The sequence below is a fragment of the Sardina pilchardus genome, chromosome 8 (genome assembly GCF_963854185.1).
Source record: "Sardina pilchardus chromosome 8, fSarPil1.1, whole genome shotgun sequence".
NCBI classification, from domain to species: Eukaryota; Metazoa; Chordata; class Actinopteri; order Clupeiformes; family Clupeidae; genus Sardina; species Sardina pilchardus.
Window position 1 is genome coordinate 4,301,544 of NC_085001.1, and position 15,000 is coordinate 4,316,543.

The following is a 15,000-nucleotide window of genomic DNA, read 5'->3' on the forward strand; positions in this document are numbered from 1 at the left end:
TAGAGGAAGAGAGAGAGGGAAGGATGGAGATATAGGGGGCGGTGGAGAGAGAGAACAACGGAGGAAGGAAGAGGGAGGAGATAGAGGAAGAGAGAGAGGGAAGGATGGATGGAGAGATAATAAGAGAGGGAGGGGAAGGATGACAAGAGAGAAAGAGATAGAGAGAGATAAATGAAGGTTGCTACGGTAGACTGCAGTCAAGATAAACTCTTTTGTATGTGAACCATGTGTCAAATTCACAAGCATATTAAGAGGTGGAATTCATGTCAGCTTAGTTCATTCCCGCTGTGCATCAGTAGTATTGTCAGTGCATGCTAGGCTTGCAGTACCTACAGGCTTAGCGTGCTGAAACTTAACTAATCCGGGACTTCAGAACCGAGGTACAGAGCGACCGACCTGTGATTTTAGAGTTCCGCTACACCCCATCCAAATGAACCTCACAGAACAGAAACCAGGTGCCCCGCAGGTGTGTGTGTGACCCTTCACTCCGCAGGTGTGTGACCCTTCACCCCCTGCGTCCCTCTAACCCCCACGGTCCACTCAGTTAGACTGCCCCCCCCCCCACACCACAGCCCGGTCAGTTAGACTGGTCCCCCCCCCCCCCAGCCTGGTCAGTTAGACTGCCCCCCCCCCCCCACACACCACAGCCCGGTCAGTTAGACTGGTCCCCCCCCCCCCCCCCCCCCCCCCCAGCCTGGTCAGTTAGTCTGCCCCCCCCCCCCAGGTCTGGTCCCTCTGCCTTGTATCTATGCCGCTCTCCCTGGCAACACCCTTTGTCACTGCCCAGAGTCACAGCTGTGTTTCCATGACAGTGGCAGAGCCAAGCATTCCATTGGCTTTGGTGAGTGAGTGAGGGAGCATAAGTGTGTGAGTGTGTGAGTGTGTGTGTGTGTGTGTGTGTGTGTGTGTGTGAGCATGAGTGAGTGAGTGTGTGTGTGTGTGTGTGTGTGTGTGTGTGTGTGTGTGAGAGAGCATGAGTGAGTGTGTGTGTGTGTGTGTGTGTGTGTGTGTGTGTGTGTGTGAGAGCATGAGTGAGCGTGGGTGTGTGTGTGAGAGAGCATGAGTGAGCGTGGGTGTGTGTGTGTGTGTATCTGAGAGAGAGGGGGGGGGGGGGAGTGGCTGTCAGTGACCAATAAAACAATTAAGTGCAGGGCCACAGCAGGCTTCCCAAACAACACAATGCTGTGCTGAGGGTGGAGCCATGAGCTTTATGGACTGGCCCTAAAGACACAAGCCTCCCTCAAGGCAAACACCACACACACACACACGCACTCATGCACACACACACACACACCATGAGCTTTATGGACTGGCCCTAAAGACACAAGCCTCCCTCAAGGCAAACACCACACCCGCACACACACGCACACACACACACAAAGAGCATGAGCTGTGGGAAAAACATCACTGTGTCCTAAGAGGCTCCTGTGTGTGTTCATGTACGTGTGTGTGTGTGTGTGTGTGTGTGTGTGTGTGTGTGTCTGTCTCCCTGATGGTTGTCTGATGCAGGAAGAGATCAGGCCAGTTATGGCTGCCTGTTGGGTGGTCATCAACACCCACATCCCCACAGGGATCAAGCTCACATCTTTCTCATGCTTTTCTCATCTCTGCCATGTAAGACCACTTCTTACTAGTATCTCTCCTTGCTCCTCAAATGTATCTCCTTATTGTCAACTCTTAAAGGGACACCGATTAGCATGAAGCTTTGTATCTTTAGAAAACCAGTCATGTTTTTGAATGGTCGTGTATCATTCCCTCCGTTTGCCTTGAGATGGGAGACATATGGATTTCAATGAAAGCCATGAATAGGACTTCCTGCTTTCAATGATGTAAAATGATGATTTTTACATCATTGAAAGCAGGAAGTCCAACATTGAAATCTGTATTTCTCCCATCTCAAGGCAAACTGAGGGAATGATGCATGACCATCCAAAATATGACTTGTTTTCTAAAGATACAAAGCTTAATGCTAATCGGTGAAGTGTCCCTTTAACTGCCTCACCTGTAAAGCACTTTGGGTCTACATGGGGGGATTTGAAATGTGCCATAAAGTGATTTTCAGCTGTAAAGTGACGTGACTTGACGTTGACGTGCGGTCAGCAGACCCCTTCCTGCTTCCTGTTTCATGCCTCCTGTCCAGGAGCCCACAGGGATTACGAGCCGCTGCAGCCACGCCAAGAATGCAGAGCCGTCCAGCAAAAACAAAAACATGCAGTAAACACTGCAGCAAAGGCACAAACAACAACAAAAACATGCCATTAACACTCCATTAAAGGCACAAAAAACAACAAAAACAAAAACATGCAGTAAACACTGCGGTAAAGGCACAAACACAAACAAAAACAAAAACACTCAGGCAAAGACACAAACAAACACACATTTCTGCTGGAAATACCAAGCATACCTCTTGGCTGCTCAGATAGCTCACAACGTACACGGGACGGGAAGGCAGCGGCGATGCACAACCAGCAGATCTGCACTGCACTGGCTCACAGACAGATCTGCTGTTTCATTGGCTCACAGACAGCTCTGCTGTTTCATTAGCTCACAGACAGCTCTGCTGTTTCATTGGCTCACAGACAGATGTGCTGTTTCATTAGCTCACAGACAGATCTGCTGTTTCATTGGCTCACAGACAGATGTGCTGTTTCATTAGCTCACAGACAGATCTGCTGTTTCATTGGCTCACAGACAGCTCTGCTGTTTCATTAGCTCACAGACATGTTCTGCTGTTTCATTGGCTCACAGACATGTTCTGCTGTTTCATTAGCTCACAGACATGTTCTGCTGTTTCATTGGCTCACAGACATGTTCTGCTGTTTCATTGGCTCACAGCAGGCTGTGCTGCTGCACTGGCTCACAGACGGACTCTGCTGAGTCAGATTCCCTGTTTGTTTACCCAAACCTGGCCAATAGCGCTGAGTCTGAGTCTGATGTACTGCATCTGTGCTGGTTGTAAAAGCTCAAAGATCAGATCAGCTGTGCTGTTCTACAGGGAAGCAAATGGGATGGGCTGGGTTGCTATGCCGGTTCTGCACTGTTCTACAAGGGAGTGCATGGGCTGTTCTGCATTGTTCTACAAGGGAGTGCATGGGCTGTTCTGCTATGCCGGTTCTGTGCTGTTCTACAAGGGAGTGCATGGGCTGTTCTGCTATGCCGGTCCTGCGTTGTTCTACATGGGCTGGGCTGGGCTGTTCTGCAGGTTCTACCCTGTTCTGCAGGCTGCTGCACACGCGGTGCTGTTCTGCAGGGTGATGGATGCTCTGCACTGGAATCTGCACAGGCAGGGTTGGAAGGGGAGGGGGGGGGGTGAGGCATTATGCAATCTCTGGCACAGTGCAGCGCTATAAAAAATTAGACCGAGCCACCCTCCCCCACCCTAACCCAGTCTCTGTCTCTAACCTAGTTTCCCTGCATGTGTGTGTGTGTGTGTGTGTGTGTGTGTGTGCTGAAGACTGCTTCTGGGAGTTTGTGAGGTGGAAGGCTGCTCTGTATGTGTGTGTGTTTTGCGAGGCTGCAGCGAGAGGAAGAGAGAGATAAAAAAAGAGAAGGTGGGGGGGGGGGGGGGCTCTGTGCTGGCTCTGGGCCAGGCGTGGCCCACACTCCTGTGAGCAGTGAAGACGCCTCTGTGTGTGTCAGTCTCACGATCAGCAGGGTGTGTGTGGTAGCGGGTGGAGTGGAGTGTGTGTGTGTGTGAGGCTTGTGAATGAGCCATGGCTGATTCAGGGCTGTAGAGACACAGCGGGCTCTGGGGCGGCACATCAGGCAGTGCGCTCACGTAGCAGGCGCTAGCCTACACGGCACTGGAACACAATGTTCCCTTCTCAGGATCCGCACCGTCTCCATCAGCCCACATCCAGCATCTTGTAGCTTATCTATCTCTAAAAACGGGCCGCTTAATCACAACTAAGTTCTAGTCACCATGACTAACCTACACTGCAGACCATCTGACCTGACCACCTGCAGTGATAGAAGCTGAGCTGATGAACAAACAACCACACCATAGCCTACAGTCAGCCATGAGTATCCTGCCTATGCATATTCCAGGACCATGGTGGATGTTGCCTAGCACTAAGGATGATTGACAGATCTGCAAAACACAGTCCAAGCCTTCACACAGACGTGTTGTTTTGGTGTGAGTAGGGGTGCAGGGGTGTGTGGATGGGCTGCAGGGGTGTGTGGACGCTTACAGTTTGGGGGAATTCGCCTACAAATCGGGGAAACTGCATGGCCCAATCCCAATGTCCGGACTCACGAACTCACGGACTTTGGTGCGCGTTCTCGCGAAATTCGTAAGGGTTTAGGGCTGTCCCAATGTCGAATTACAACGGGCGGGAGGGTTTGAGTACAGACTTACCGAGCCCTTTCCGTGAGTCTGCATCGGTGCAGACTTAACCTAAGGGAATTACCCACAGTTCAAAGTGTTGTGACGTTTACCGCGGAGATCATAGAAAAATCCGGAAATGAAGGTAAACAACAGCACGCACGACACACGTGCATGGTGCAAATGTTAGCAACGTCTTTGTTAGTAAACATCGCCAAGGTACATGTGATCTCGTGAAGTGCTGTCCCAATCCCAAATACCTATCTGAGCCTATGTGGCCTCACACACTCACTCACTTAGCACCTGAGATCAATTAAGTCTGTGAGTCTTTAGTTCTTAGTCTTTAGGGCTGACATTGGGATTGGGCCCATAACTAGCCTACTCAAAGTTAGAGGGGGCAGATAGCACGCACGTTGTACACTATGAGGCACTGAAGACATTGTAAACATGCTGAGGACAAAATGTTCTCGAGGTTCTCGAGAAGTTACTTCAGATAACAACAGTCGCATTGAGCTGCTCCGTATTGGAGGCCATTTAAAGGCAAAAGCCTCTCGACTTAATATTTTGAGACTTTACCCTACGTGGCATCAGAACAGTTCGTTAGGACGGACACAACACTGCGCAGACAGATGTCTTTGTTACGAGTGCGCATAGTCTTTTACAGCGCAAGTAGACCACTAAACTAAAGTAGAACAGTAAAATACTCAAAGTAACTGAACTCAGGGGAATCGTAGGCTAACTGATATCATATTGGTAAGTTACAGAGAGCCTGGTACTGCATATCACAGGCAAATTCAGATCTGTAACAGTTGCCTAGTTCTTCGCGTCTCCCACCCCGCCCCCGTCTCCATTTTACCCCAGTTCTTTTCTTGCCTTGTTTTGATATCATAAGGTACCGCCCCGACAGCACGCTAACATTCATACGAGGTTCTCATTGGTTTGCTCTCAGTCAATCACATATGGCCCAATACAATGCATTGCCTACGACATCTTATTGGTAGCTTTAAAGTGACGAACCAAAATGAACGCCCTCAACCCCTCCCTGCGAGAAAGGAGGAAATTCCAACCCCTGAGCGAAATGAAACAATAGATGTTACATAATATCGGTAAATACACTGCATAAAACGGCGGTTCTCTTTGTAAAACATTTAGGTGCTACCGAATATCCAACAGCTACAAGCCCAGTTTTCTTACCGTTAAGTCCTGGTTCCTCGTTGTTGTTTTGCTGAGCAGCGGCTGTGGTGGACATGTTGCCTCGCCAGTCAGCAGTCACTCAGCATGACGCGCATATTCCGGCACGGGAGCGCGCGCGCGGGGCCAACATCCCCCTCCCCGCTCGTGGCCCCACCTGAACTGAAACGTCATCACTTGGGCAACCTTTTGGCCGAATGAAAACAAGCATTCAAAAAGGTTTTATGAATGTTTATGATCTTAAATGTGTGTGTGTAGCTGTAAGGATATTTGTAGGCCTACATCATTGACCCTGTGCAATGTTTAAGGCTACTTTTGATATATGTATCAATGTCATGCAAGTTTCACACATGCAGTAAACTGAAGATAATAGAAGCAAATTGCAGGAAAATAAATAAATTAATCATGGGCAATCCTTGTTCCTTCACTATGGCCATCAACAAGGGCCATAGAGCAGTGCACAGAACATTAACACAGGGAAAACACACACACACACACACACACACACACACACCACTGCTTTGTGACCCACTGAAGAACATACAAAAATCATTCACATTGTTGCTTACTCTGGCTGTTGCCGCTCCTAGAAGAATGTCAGGCACCCCTTCATCTACAGTATGTGATAGCTGGAGGTCTGGTGATCATCATCATATGAATCTCCCTGCTGTTGCTGCCTCAACTGCATTGCACAGTGATTACTCTCAAATAACTTGTTTCTGTTGTTGTTGTTGTTGTTGTTTTTTTTTTAAAGAGAATTACTATGAAACAAACTGATTAAATAACTACATAAAGATTTTCCCTAATGTCACAGCTTCCCAAGATGTGTACTGAAGGCAGTCAGATGGAATAAAGACGGATCTCTTCCCTAAACAAGTACAGAACAAATCGATCACTGCATTTCCCTCAGTGACTGTGAACGGTCTACGGGTACACCATATTACATCAGGGGGAAGTCTATCCTTGGAGTCGGACAGGGCCAGATTGACCTGGATTAATCTCAAGTGGCTGCTCAGCCTTCGCAACCAATCGTAAGCACCTGCGGTACCATTGTTGTGAACACAAGGCTTCTTTGGACTCGGAGTGGCACTAACAGTGGCTTCCGATTGGTGGACCTGAGCAGGAGCCTGGTTACCAGACCATAATCCACAGCAACATTGAGCAGGGGATCCATGTGTAGCCGTCTGATTCAGGCAGCTGTAACTGACACACTTCCAAAACCACAAACACACACACACACACACACATACACAAGCTGCACAGCTGATTGATTGATGAAGTTTATTTGGTTTTGAAGTCTTTCATTGTTACATAAGAGTCTGACTAATTCATGTTCTCCCTGCAGGAAGCCCTCCAGGACGAGCAGTGGCCAAACACACAGCCTTGAGTATTGATCTTAAATCAAAACACCACACAGCCATCTTACTTCGCCTCTTTTCAGCCACAGGACACACACCTGTACACACACACCACACACACACACACACACACACACACACACACCTTCACACATTGACGGACACACACACACACACACACACTGACACATACACACACACCTCCACTGAATTTAACATGCTCACTTTCTGCCCTGCATAGAGATATTTGCCATCAGGCGCCCCATTCAACACTTGCTTGTCTACGCAGACCACACAGTCTCTCCAAGCAGGACAGAGGTAAGTGCATTAAGTCTAAATACAGAAGAATAATGCCTCAACATGCTTGGCAGTGCATCTCAGAGAGCTACTGCATGCAAGAGGAGTTTTGCAAAGCCTTCAGCCTGGATCCTTCAGATGGGCCTCAACTTCCTGTTCCCTCCAGCACAGCAGAGGACGGAGCCTGGGAGCCATGGAGACCCGACCTCCGTTGGCATGGAGATGACTGAACGCAGAACCAGCTTCGGAAAGCCAGGTCTCCGAAACGTTATCTGGATCATTGGAGAAACGTGCCTGATGAGTTTGAGAGGAGGACCTTCGCTAAGAGAGGAACGTCTTTTGCTCAAACAGGACGATGGCTCACAGAGCCTCTTGCTCTGGTTAGACAGTTGGAGAGGAACATCTCAACTTCTGTGGTCAAAAGAATCAGAATCAGTCCAAGAACATCTCTGTCCGCCTAGAGAATCAGTCGGGTAGGAACACCTCTACTTCTGTAGTGGGAAGAGTCAAAGGAAATCAGTCCGAGAAGAACATCTTTGTCCACACAGACAGAACCAGTCAGATAGAAATATCTACTTCTGTTGTCAAAAGAAACCAGTCCAAGAGCTTCGCTGTCCACACAGACAGACAGAATCAGTCAGATAGGACCATCTCTACTATAATACAGATGAGCGGGAAGAGAGGAACATCTCTACTCCAGTGGCCATAGAGATGGCGACTCCATGAGCTCTGGCTGTCTCAGGCTACTCAGGAAAGCCTACACACGGACCCCTCACTGATGCATGGACATGGATATGGAGCGCCATCTTGCCGAGAGGAGAGGAAGGGAAAACACCAGCAGGTCTGCACCGAGGATGAGACGGACTCTCTCACACACACACACACACACACACACAGCCAACCCCAGTGCTCTACGACCAGTGGGTCTACCCGAATAAGAAGGGCCTGCACACCTATGCATGTACACTAACACGCACACACACACTCTCGTACAAAGCCAATCTGAATATAACTCAAGCAAAACAGCGGCCCTATTTCAGTGGCTATCAGCTGAAAGGGTTTGTTACCCCACAGGACCTACAAGAACCCCAGCAGCCGGGGGTAGGTGGGCTGCCCATTACCCCACAGGACCTACAAGAACCCCTGCAGCCGGGGGGTAGGTGGGCTGCCTGTTACCCCACAGGACTTGCAAGAAGCCCTGCAGCCGGGGGGTAGGTGGGCTGCCTGTTACCCCACGGGACCTGCAGTGAAACAGCAGACACAGCTCAGTAGTCTTTGGATCGCACTTCCTGCAGCCCTAGCCAATGACACGGCAGAGCCACACAAGAGCCGACTGTAGATTGGACAGGGTCCAATCAGTGGCTGCCTGAGGAGCCAATCCTCATCCACAATCACAGTTCTGTTTCCGCACCCCCCAATCACTTCGCCTACAAAACAATCAGGCGGAACCAGCTGACAGACACAGAGCTGTAGATGACGCAGGAACATTACAGTGAGCCATCTTACAACCAGCAGACAGTGCTAAAGATAACGCAGGACATCACTACGCAGGACAGCTACAGTCGACCCTCTCAGAACCAGCAGACAATGCGGAAGAGAACGCAGGACGTCACTACGCAGGACAGATAGTGGGCCAACCCACAACCAGCAGACAGTGCTTAAGATCAATGCAGGATGTCGCTACGCAGGACAGATACAGTTGGCCATCTCAGAACCAGCAGAGAGGGAGGATCACACAGGACAGTCACAGGCCCAGGACTGCAGGATCAGATCACCCTCATTTAATTCTGTAGAAAAATAAATCTAACTATAGTGATTATCCTCTCATACAAACAGCTCTTTAAAAAAAAAAAAAAAAAACTAAAAAAAAACACACAAAAACATTCTAATACAAAAAAAACTCACATTGAAATAAATCAAATATGAAAATACACACAAAACAAACAAACAAAAAGGAAACACTGTTACCCAAGATCGTGAGAAACCATTAACGTTTTACCTCCAGAAATTACAGTAAAACATGCCTGCAGTGATCAACATACAGAAGGTGTGTGTGTGTGTGTGTGTGGCAACACACACAGAGAAACATCAGAAGAGTGCAGGATGACTAAAGCCTCCATTTCTGAGCGTAACTGTGTGTGTGTGTGTGTGTGTGTGTGTGTGTGTGTGTGTGTGTGTGGGGGGGGGGGGTGGGTGGGTGCAATCATCAAGGGCTGCTGTGACTGTGCTGGTCTGCCGATCCTTCAGTGGGCCGACGCAAGGCTCTGTCCATGCCGGTCACTCTCCGGTCACTCTCTGGTCTCTACGTAGAGAGGGCTGTGCTGATGCTCCCGAGCTGGTCTCTCCTCCTCCACAGCCTCGTATCGCCACGACGACTGCGAAGCGCACACAGCTAGGAGACACACACACACACACACAGAGCAAGTCCTCGTAGCTCGGGCCACAGGATGGGTTGAGCACCACTGCCAATCAGGGCAGTCATCTCCGGGTGCTTCAGCAGAGTGGGTCAAAACGAGAGACAAAAGAAATTTATCATAAGGACAAAAAAAAAAAAACAAACAAACAAAAAAAAAAACAATAAAGTAATAAAATAAAATCTGTAGGACATTAAAAAACAATGTACATCAAAAACAGTAAAATGCACATACAGATGAACCAATGGAATGCCTCTGAGGTTGGAGTGTTTAAAAAAAACGCAGAGTAGTGGCTTACAGTAGAAATGAATTGGGGGGGGGGGAGGGGCGGTGTTTGGTTTGCCTTTGGTTTGGCCTGGTCCTGAATATACTGCAATCCTTATAAAACTGGTTTAGTATCAAAAGAAGTAGTTATTAATGCTAGTTAACATTTGTCCTGGAAAATGTACAGGTTGTTAGTGGTCGCTACGGCGATGATGTTGTCATGGGGATGCCACGTGGTGTGCAGGATCTTCCTGCTGAAGTCCAGACTGTCGACGCCCACCTCGTCCTTGCGGCGCTTCCCGCCGGCACACACGCGGCGCGGCTTGAGCGCCATCAGCGGCTGGCTGACCTCGCGCGAGGCCTCCAAGGTCACGTCCTGGCGACCGCCGCGCTCAAACATCCGGAAGAAGTTGTTGTAGGAGCCGGTCATCACCACACTGCGACAGGGGAAAAGGGCCAATCAGATCAGATCAGATCAGGCGAAAAGAGAGAAACAGCCAATCAGATCAGACATGACATTTTCACACACTCACAGGGGAGCTACACCAGGCGCGTAACTGAAGCGTTACGTTGGCGACGCGTATGCTGCAGCAGTTAATAATCACTGTAATCAATGGAAGTAGCTACACCAGACGTGACCAGTGGGGCGTACGTATGAAAAAAATAAACCAGTCTTCTAAAATGGATTTTACGTGTCGCTACGAATACGAATACCAAGTGGGCTCACAGACAGACGTCAGAGTCTCTGGACTCTGCAGTTCACTAATTAACCAAATTAGAATGAGGATCCATTTTGCGATTTAATGACAGCACCTTTTTTTTTTATTTCATGGCCAGGGCAAATGTAGTTTAGATGGGAAAAGTAGTTTAGTGCTTGTGGTGCTGCTTAGTTTGATGGGAAATGTAGTTTAGTGCTTGTGGTGCTGCTTGGCTTGATGGGAAATGTAGTTTAGTGCTTGTGGTGCTGCTTGGCTTGATGGGAAATGTAGTTTAGTGCTTGTGGTGCTGCTTGGCATGATGGGAAATGTAGTTTAGTGCTTGTGGTGGTGACGTAACCCCAGACTCACCTGTCGTCTCCACTCCAGCAGCACTCGAACTTGTCGAAGATGCAGTCGTTCTCATAGAGCGAGCACAGCTTACTCCTCAGGTACTCGTGCACCTGCACACACAAAACACCACGTTACGGCAACCAAATGGAACTATTCAGAATTTGATATAAACATTAAATTGTTCCTCAGTAATCGGAAAAAACCCATGGATAGAGTAGACCTTACATAATATGGTTATGGTTATGCTACTTAGCAGACGCCTTTGTCCGAAGCGACATACAAACAAAAACAATACAACAATTAATTTAGCAGTGAACAAATCCAAAAGTTGGTCAAACTATAATAGTTGTTTATGTTGTTACCATTAAAACCGTGTATAGTAGAGAGAATAGCAATATAAACAATAAACAATATCAAATCAAGCAAACCTAATGAAAAACAACAAATATATGGGTGAATGTAAATAAACCTTAAAAGTCGTTCAAACAACCATATAATAACAATAACTATGGAATGTTAAGCAACAACAAAACAATGTCAATTTAATCAATGGCCTAATAAAAACAAAGCAACAATAACACACAGTGAAATCGACAATCAGGCTATTCTGCACCCAATGAGTAAGATTAGGAAAGATAATCTTTTCACTTTTCATCAAGACCCCCATATGCATTGCCACTGCTGAGGGTGGTACCATGTGTTTCACTACTCAGCGGCTCCCTCTAGAGGAGAAATGCCGTCATTGCCACATTGTCTACATACTATGAGGTTTACACAAGCAAGTGCCTCATGTCATATTTTGTAATAAATATCACACCCCATAACACACCCCAAAATCACAGAATAAATCTAACAGCACACACACACCCCAAAATCACAGAATAAATCTAACAGCACACACACACCTGGTAGGTCTCAACCGGCCGGCTCTCCATGTTGAGGTCCCAGATCTTGACGGACAGGTAGTCTCGGGTCATCATGTAGCGGCCACTGTGGCTGAACTTGACGTCCGAGATGGAGGAGATGATCTCGGAGAAGAACGACCGCCGGCTGGGGTCCTCCTGCTCCTCAAACACTACGAACACACACACACACACACACAAACAATACAAAACGTTACAGAATGGCCAACTCTCAGTGCAGTAGCCACCCAGGCCTAGAGGGGGCGCTACTTGGGGCAGCCGTGGCCTACTGGTTAGGGATTTGGGCTGGTAACTGAAGGGTCCCCAAGCGCCGCTGTGGCAGTCAGCTCACTGCTTCACCTCACGGTGCGCTGTGTGTGTTTCACTGCTCCGGGTTAGTGTGTGTGTTCACTGTGCGCTGTGTGTGTTTCACTGCTCCGGGTTAGTGTGTGTGTTCACTGTACGCTGTGTGTGTTTCACTGCTCCGGGTTAGTGTGTGTGTTCACTGTGCGCTGTGTGTGTTTCACTGCTCCGGGTTAGTGTGTGTGTTCACTGTACGCTGTGTGTGTTTCACTGCTCCGGGTTAGTGTGTGTGTGTGTGTGTTCACTGTGCGCTGTGTGTGTTTCACTAATTCACAGATTGGGATGAAAGCAGAGACCAAATTTCCCCTCACAGAATCAAAAAGAGTAGACATACATGCTCATACTTAAAACAACAGCAAACATTACAGAATGTTTCAGTCAAGTCCAGTGCAGGAGTCCCCCAGGCCTGGAGGGGGCGCCACTCACGTTTGGAGTGCTGGTCGCAGAGCGCGGAGGCGCGCATGTCACACAGGCGGATGGTGCCCTTGCTGCTGCTGTAGACGAAGGTGTTGCACTGGTGGGGGTGGAACTCCGCCGCCGTGATCACCTCCGTCAGCTCCTCCATGTTGGCCGGCTTGATGTCCACAATGTCTTAAGGGTCAAAGGTCAAGGCTCACATAACATCTGCTGAGCCATCAGTCATGAGGACTGGCCCAGGACTGGCCCGGGACCGGCCCTGAAGCTGCCCAAGCCCATTTACTTGAGCAGTGTGTGAATCATGTTTTCACTGGAAATCGTAGGTGGACCTAGCGTACAACAACTAACCTAGCCTAGCCTACCTATCGTTAACGTTACCACACATAGCACACATTTCATTGCTGTTGACTGAGCTGTTATTCTTTTTTAGTCATATTAGAGAGAATTACCGTTACCTTAGGCCAACAGTGGTAGCTGAAATATTCCCAAAGCACATTCAACAAAATAAGTCTGTTATTTAAAAATACAGTGTTATTTTATTCCATACAACAAAGTAATTGTGGGACGTCAAACTTAAATGCGGCTTGCTTTATCTTACTGTCTCTATGATCATACAACGTAACGTTACCGCGAACGTTACGTTTTCAACGCAAGTGCTGTGAATCTGTGACGCTTCCTTCATTAGTGATTGGTTGTCAATGGTAAAAACATCATTCTATGCGACAATATTTTGATTTAGTAGCTACTAACTACGGCGTAACTTAACTAGCAATGGTGCAACAGAAAAAGAATGCAGCGCTAGTTTAAAACTAGTTAGTTTGAATGTAAGGTTTAAGACACAACTTGCACCTAAACTTACGATTGACCTTACGTTCAGCTGGTGCAACCCACTGCAGAGGCCTGACCCTCTCTGGGGGACAGCCGAGCCAGATTCAATGTCACATCTTTAAAAGGGTGGGTTTTGAACATTCTAACACAAGATTCCATTCCGCAACAATTCAACATTCTAAAATTCTATGTTGAATTCAATGAACCCAGACATTCTTTAGAATGTTAATTTTCCAACACTCCAAACACACCGGTGTGACGGTACACTCTTAAGGGTTAACAGTAAGGGGCCGTTCCCACCAAGAATGATAACTGTAAATATAACTACAGTAGCACTCCTCACTGGGTGGATTAAACTATGCATGGGCAACATTGATGTGCCAGTTCTTTTTTCGACTGAAGGACTATGAATATAACTACAAATATCGCCCTCGTTAATATGAATGACGACGTTCACACATAAACTATAACAATAACATTATGAAGAAAGATATCGTTGGGGGATCACTTTCAGGCTGATTTTGAGAACGATAAAAAGCCAACAGCCAACAGGAACCCATCACATTTTAGCCATGACATTCATTAACACGAGGAGAGACTTTCCTAATCGTTGGTTAGTGTGGACACTTTTATCATTATGGTTATAGCTATCGTTCTTGGGTTCTTCACATACACCATAGAATAAAAGCCCTGTCTGATACCCAGTCTCTCTCTCTCTCTCTCTCTCTCTCTCTCTCTCTCACACACACACACACACACACACACACACACACACACACAGGCAGGATACTGAAGCTGCGATCGGTGATCTCGAGGTGCCACAGGTTGATGCGCAGGTCGTCGGCGGACAGGTAGGTCTCGTTGTCGCTGTTGACGGAGATGGAGTTGATGTGGTAGGTGTGTGCGTTGGCAAAGACGCGGCGTGGACTCGCCTCCACCATCAGGTCCATGGGCTGAAATATGGGCACCTGGGAGGGACACACAGGGCAGCAGGCAGCCGATTAGCAGGGGGAGGAGGTTCTAAGGAGGTTCTAGGGAGGTTCTAAGGAGGTTCCAATCATGACCAGAGACTGTACCAGCTTGGAACTCTTTCTCATCTAGAATAATCTCTTGGGACCAGGGACAGCAGCTGGGCAACCATTGTTATGAACTCTACCTGCCGAACATGTTTTTGTTGCTTTATGTATGGTGTATATATGTATTTATCTTGACACTCTCTCTCTCTTTTTTTTTTAATTATCTTCAGTATTTTTTCTCAATTCAACAACACACCCCCCAACCTAATTTGAAAAATAATAAAAATGTTGATCACAAAAAATCCCATTGCTGTGGCCTGAGCTGCCCCGTTTCCACACAGTTGAGATGGAAGTGGCGGCGCATTTCAAGTTGTGGTGCATTTCAAATAAGGAAGCTACAGTGCGGTTTCAAGCATCTGTTGCAATAATATTGCAAGAGCAAATTAAACTAAATATGCTTTATCTATTTGTGCATGACAAATTGCTTTGGCTTGGCTTGGATACAAAAGCAGCAGAATGTTTTTTAAAACTTAAGCTCATCTTGACTAAACAACAAAAACAAGGAAATAGTACTAGA

The 15,000-nt window shown here is 47.6% G+C and overlaps 2 protein-coding genes across 2 annotated transcripts in view; both read right to left on the reverse strand.

Moving 5' to 3' along the window:
• Positions 1–5,647, reverse strand: part of bnip3la (BCL2 interacting protein 3 like a) — a 13,160-nt gene extending 7,513 nt beyond the window's left edge. Inside the window, exon 1 of the mRNA XM_062542408.1 lies at positions 5,519–5,647. Within this exon, the coding sequence (XP_062398392.1) occupies positions 5,519–5,573 (55 nt within the window). The 5' untranslated portion in view covers positions 5,574–5,647. The remainder of the gene's footprint in view (positions 1–5,518) is intronic.
• Positions 5,648–6,788: 1,141 nt separating this feature from the next.
• The window catches only part of ppp2r2aa (protein phosphatase 2, regulatory subunit B, alpha a), a 14,708-nt gene continuing 6,496 nt past the window's right edge, over positions 6,789–15,000 (reverse strand). Inside the window, exons 6-10 of the mRNA XM_062542409.1 lie at positions 14,198–14,375; positions 12,589–12,753; positions 11,803–11,972; positions 10,916–11,007; positions 6,789–10,285 (exon numbers count right to left, since the gene is read on the reverse strand). Of these exons, the coding sequence (XP_062398393.1) occupies positions 10,009–10,285; positions 10,916–11,007; positions 11,803–11,972; positions 12,589–12,753; positions 14,198–14,375 (882 nt within the window). The 3' untranslated portion in view covers positions 6,789–10,008. The remainder of the gene's footprint in view (positions 10,286–10,915; positions 11,008–11,802; positions 11,973–12,588; positions 12,754–14,197; positions 14,376–15,000) is intronic.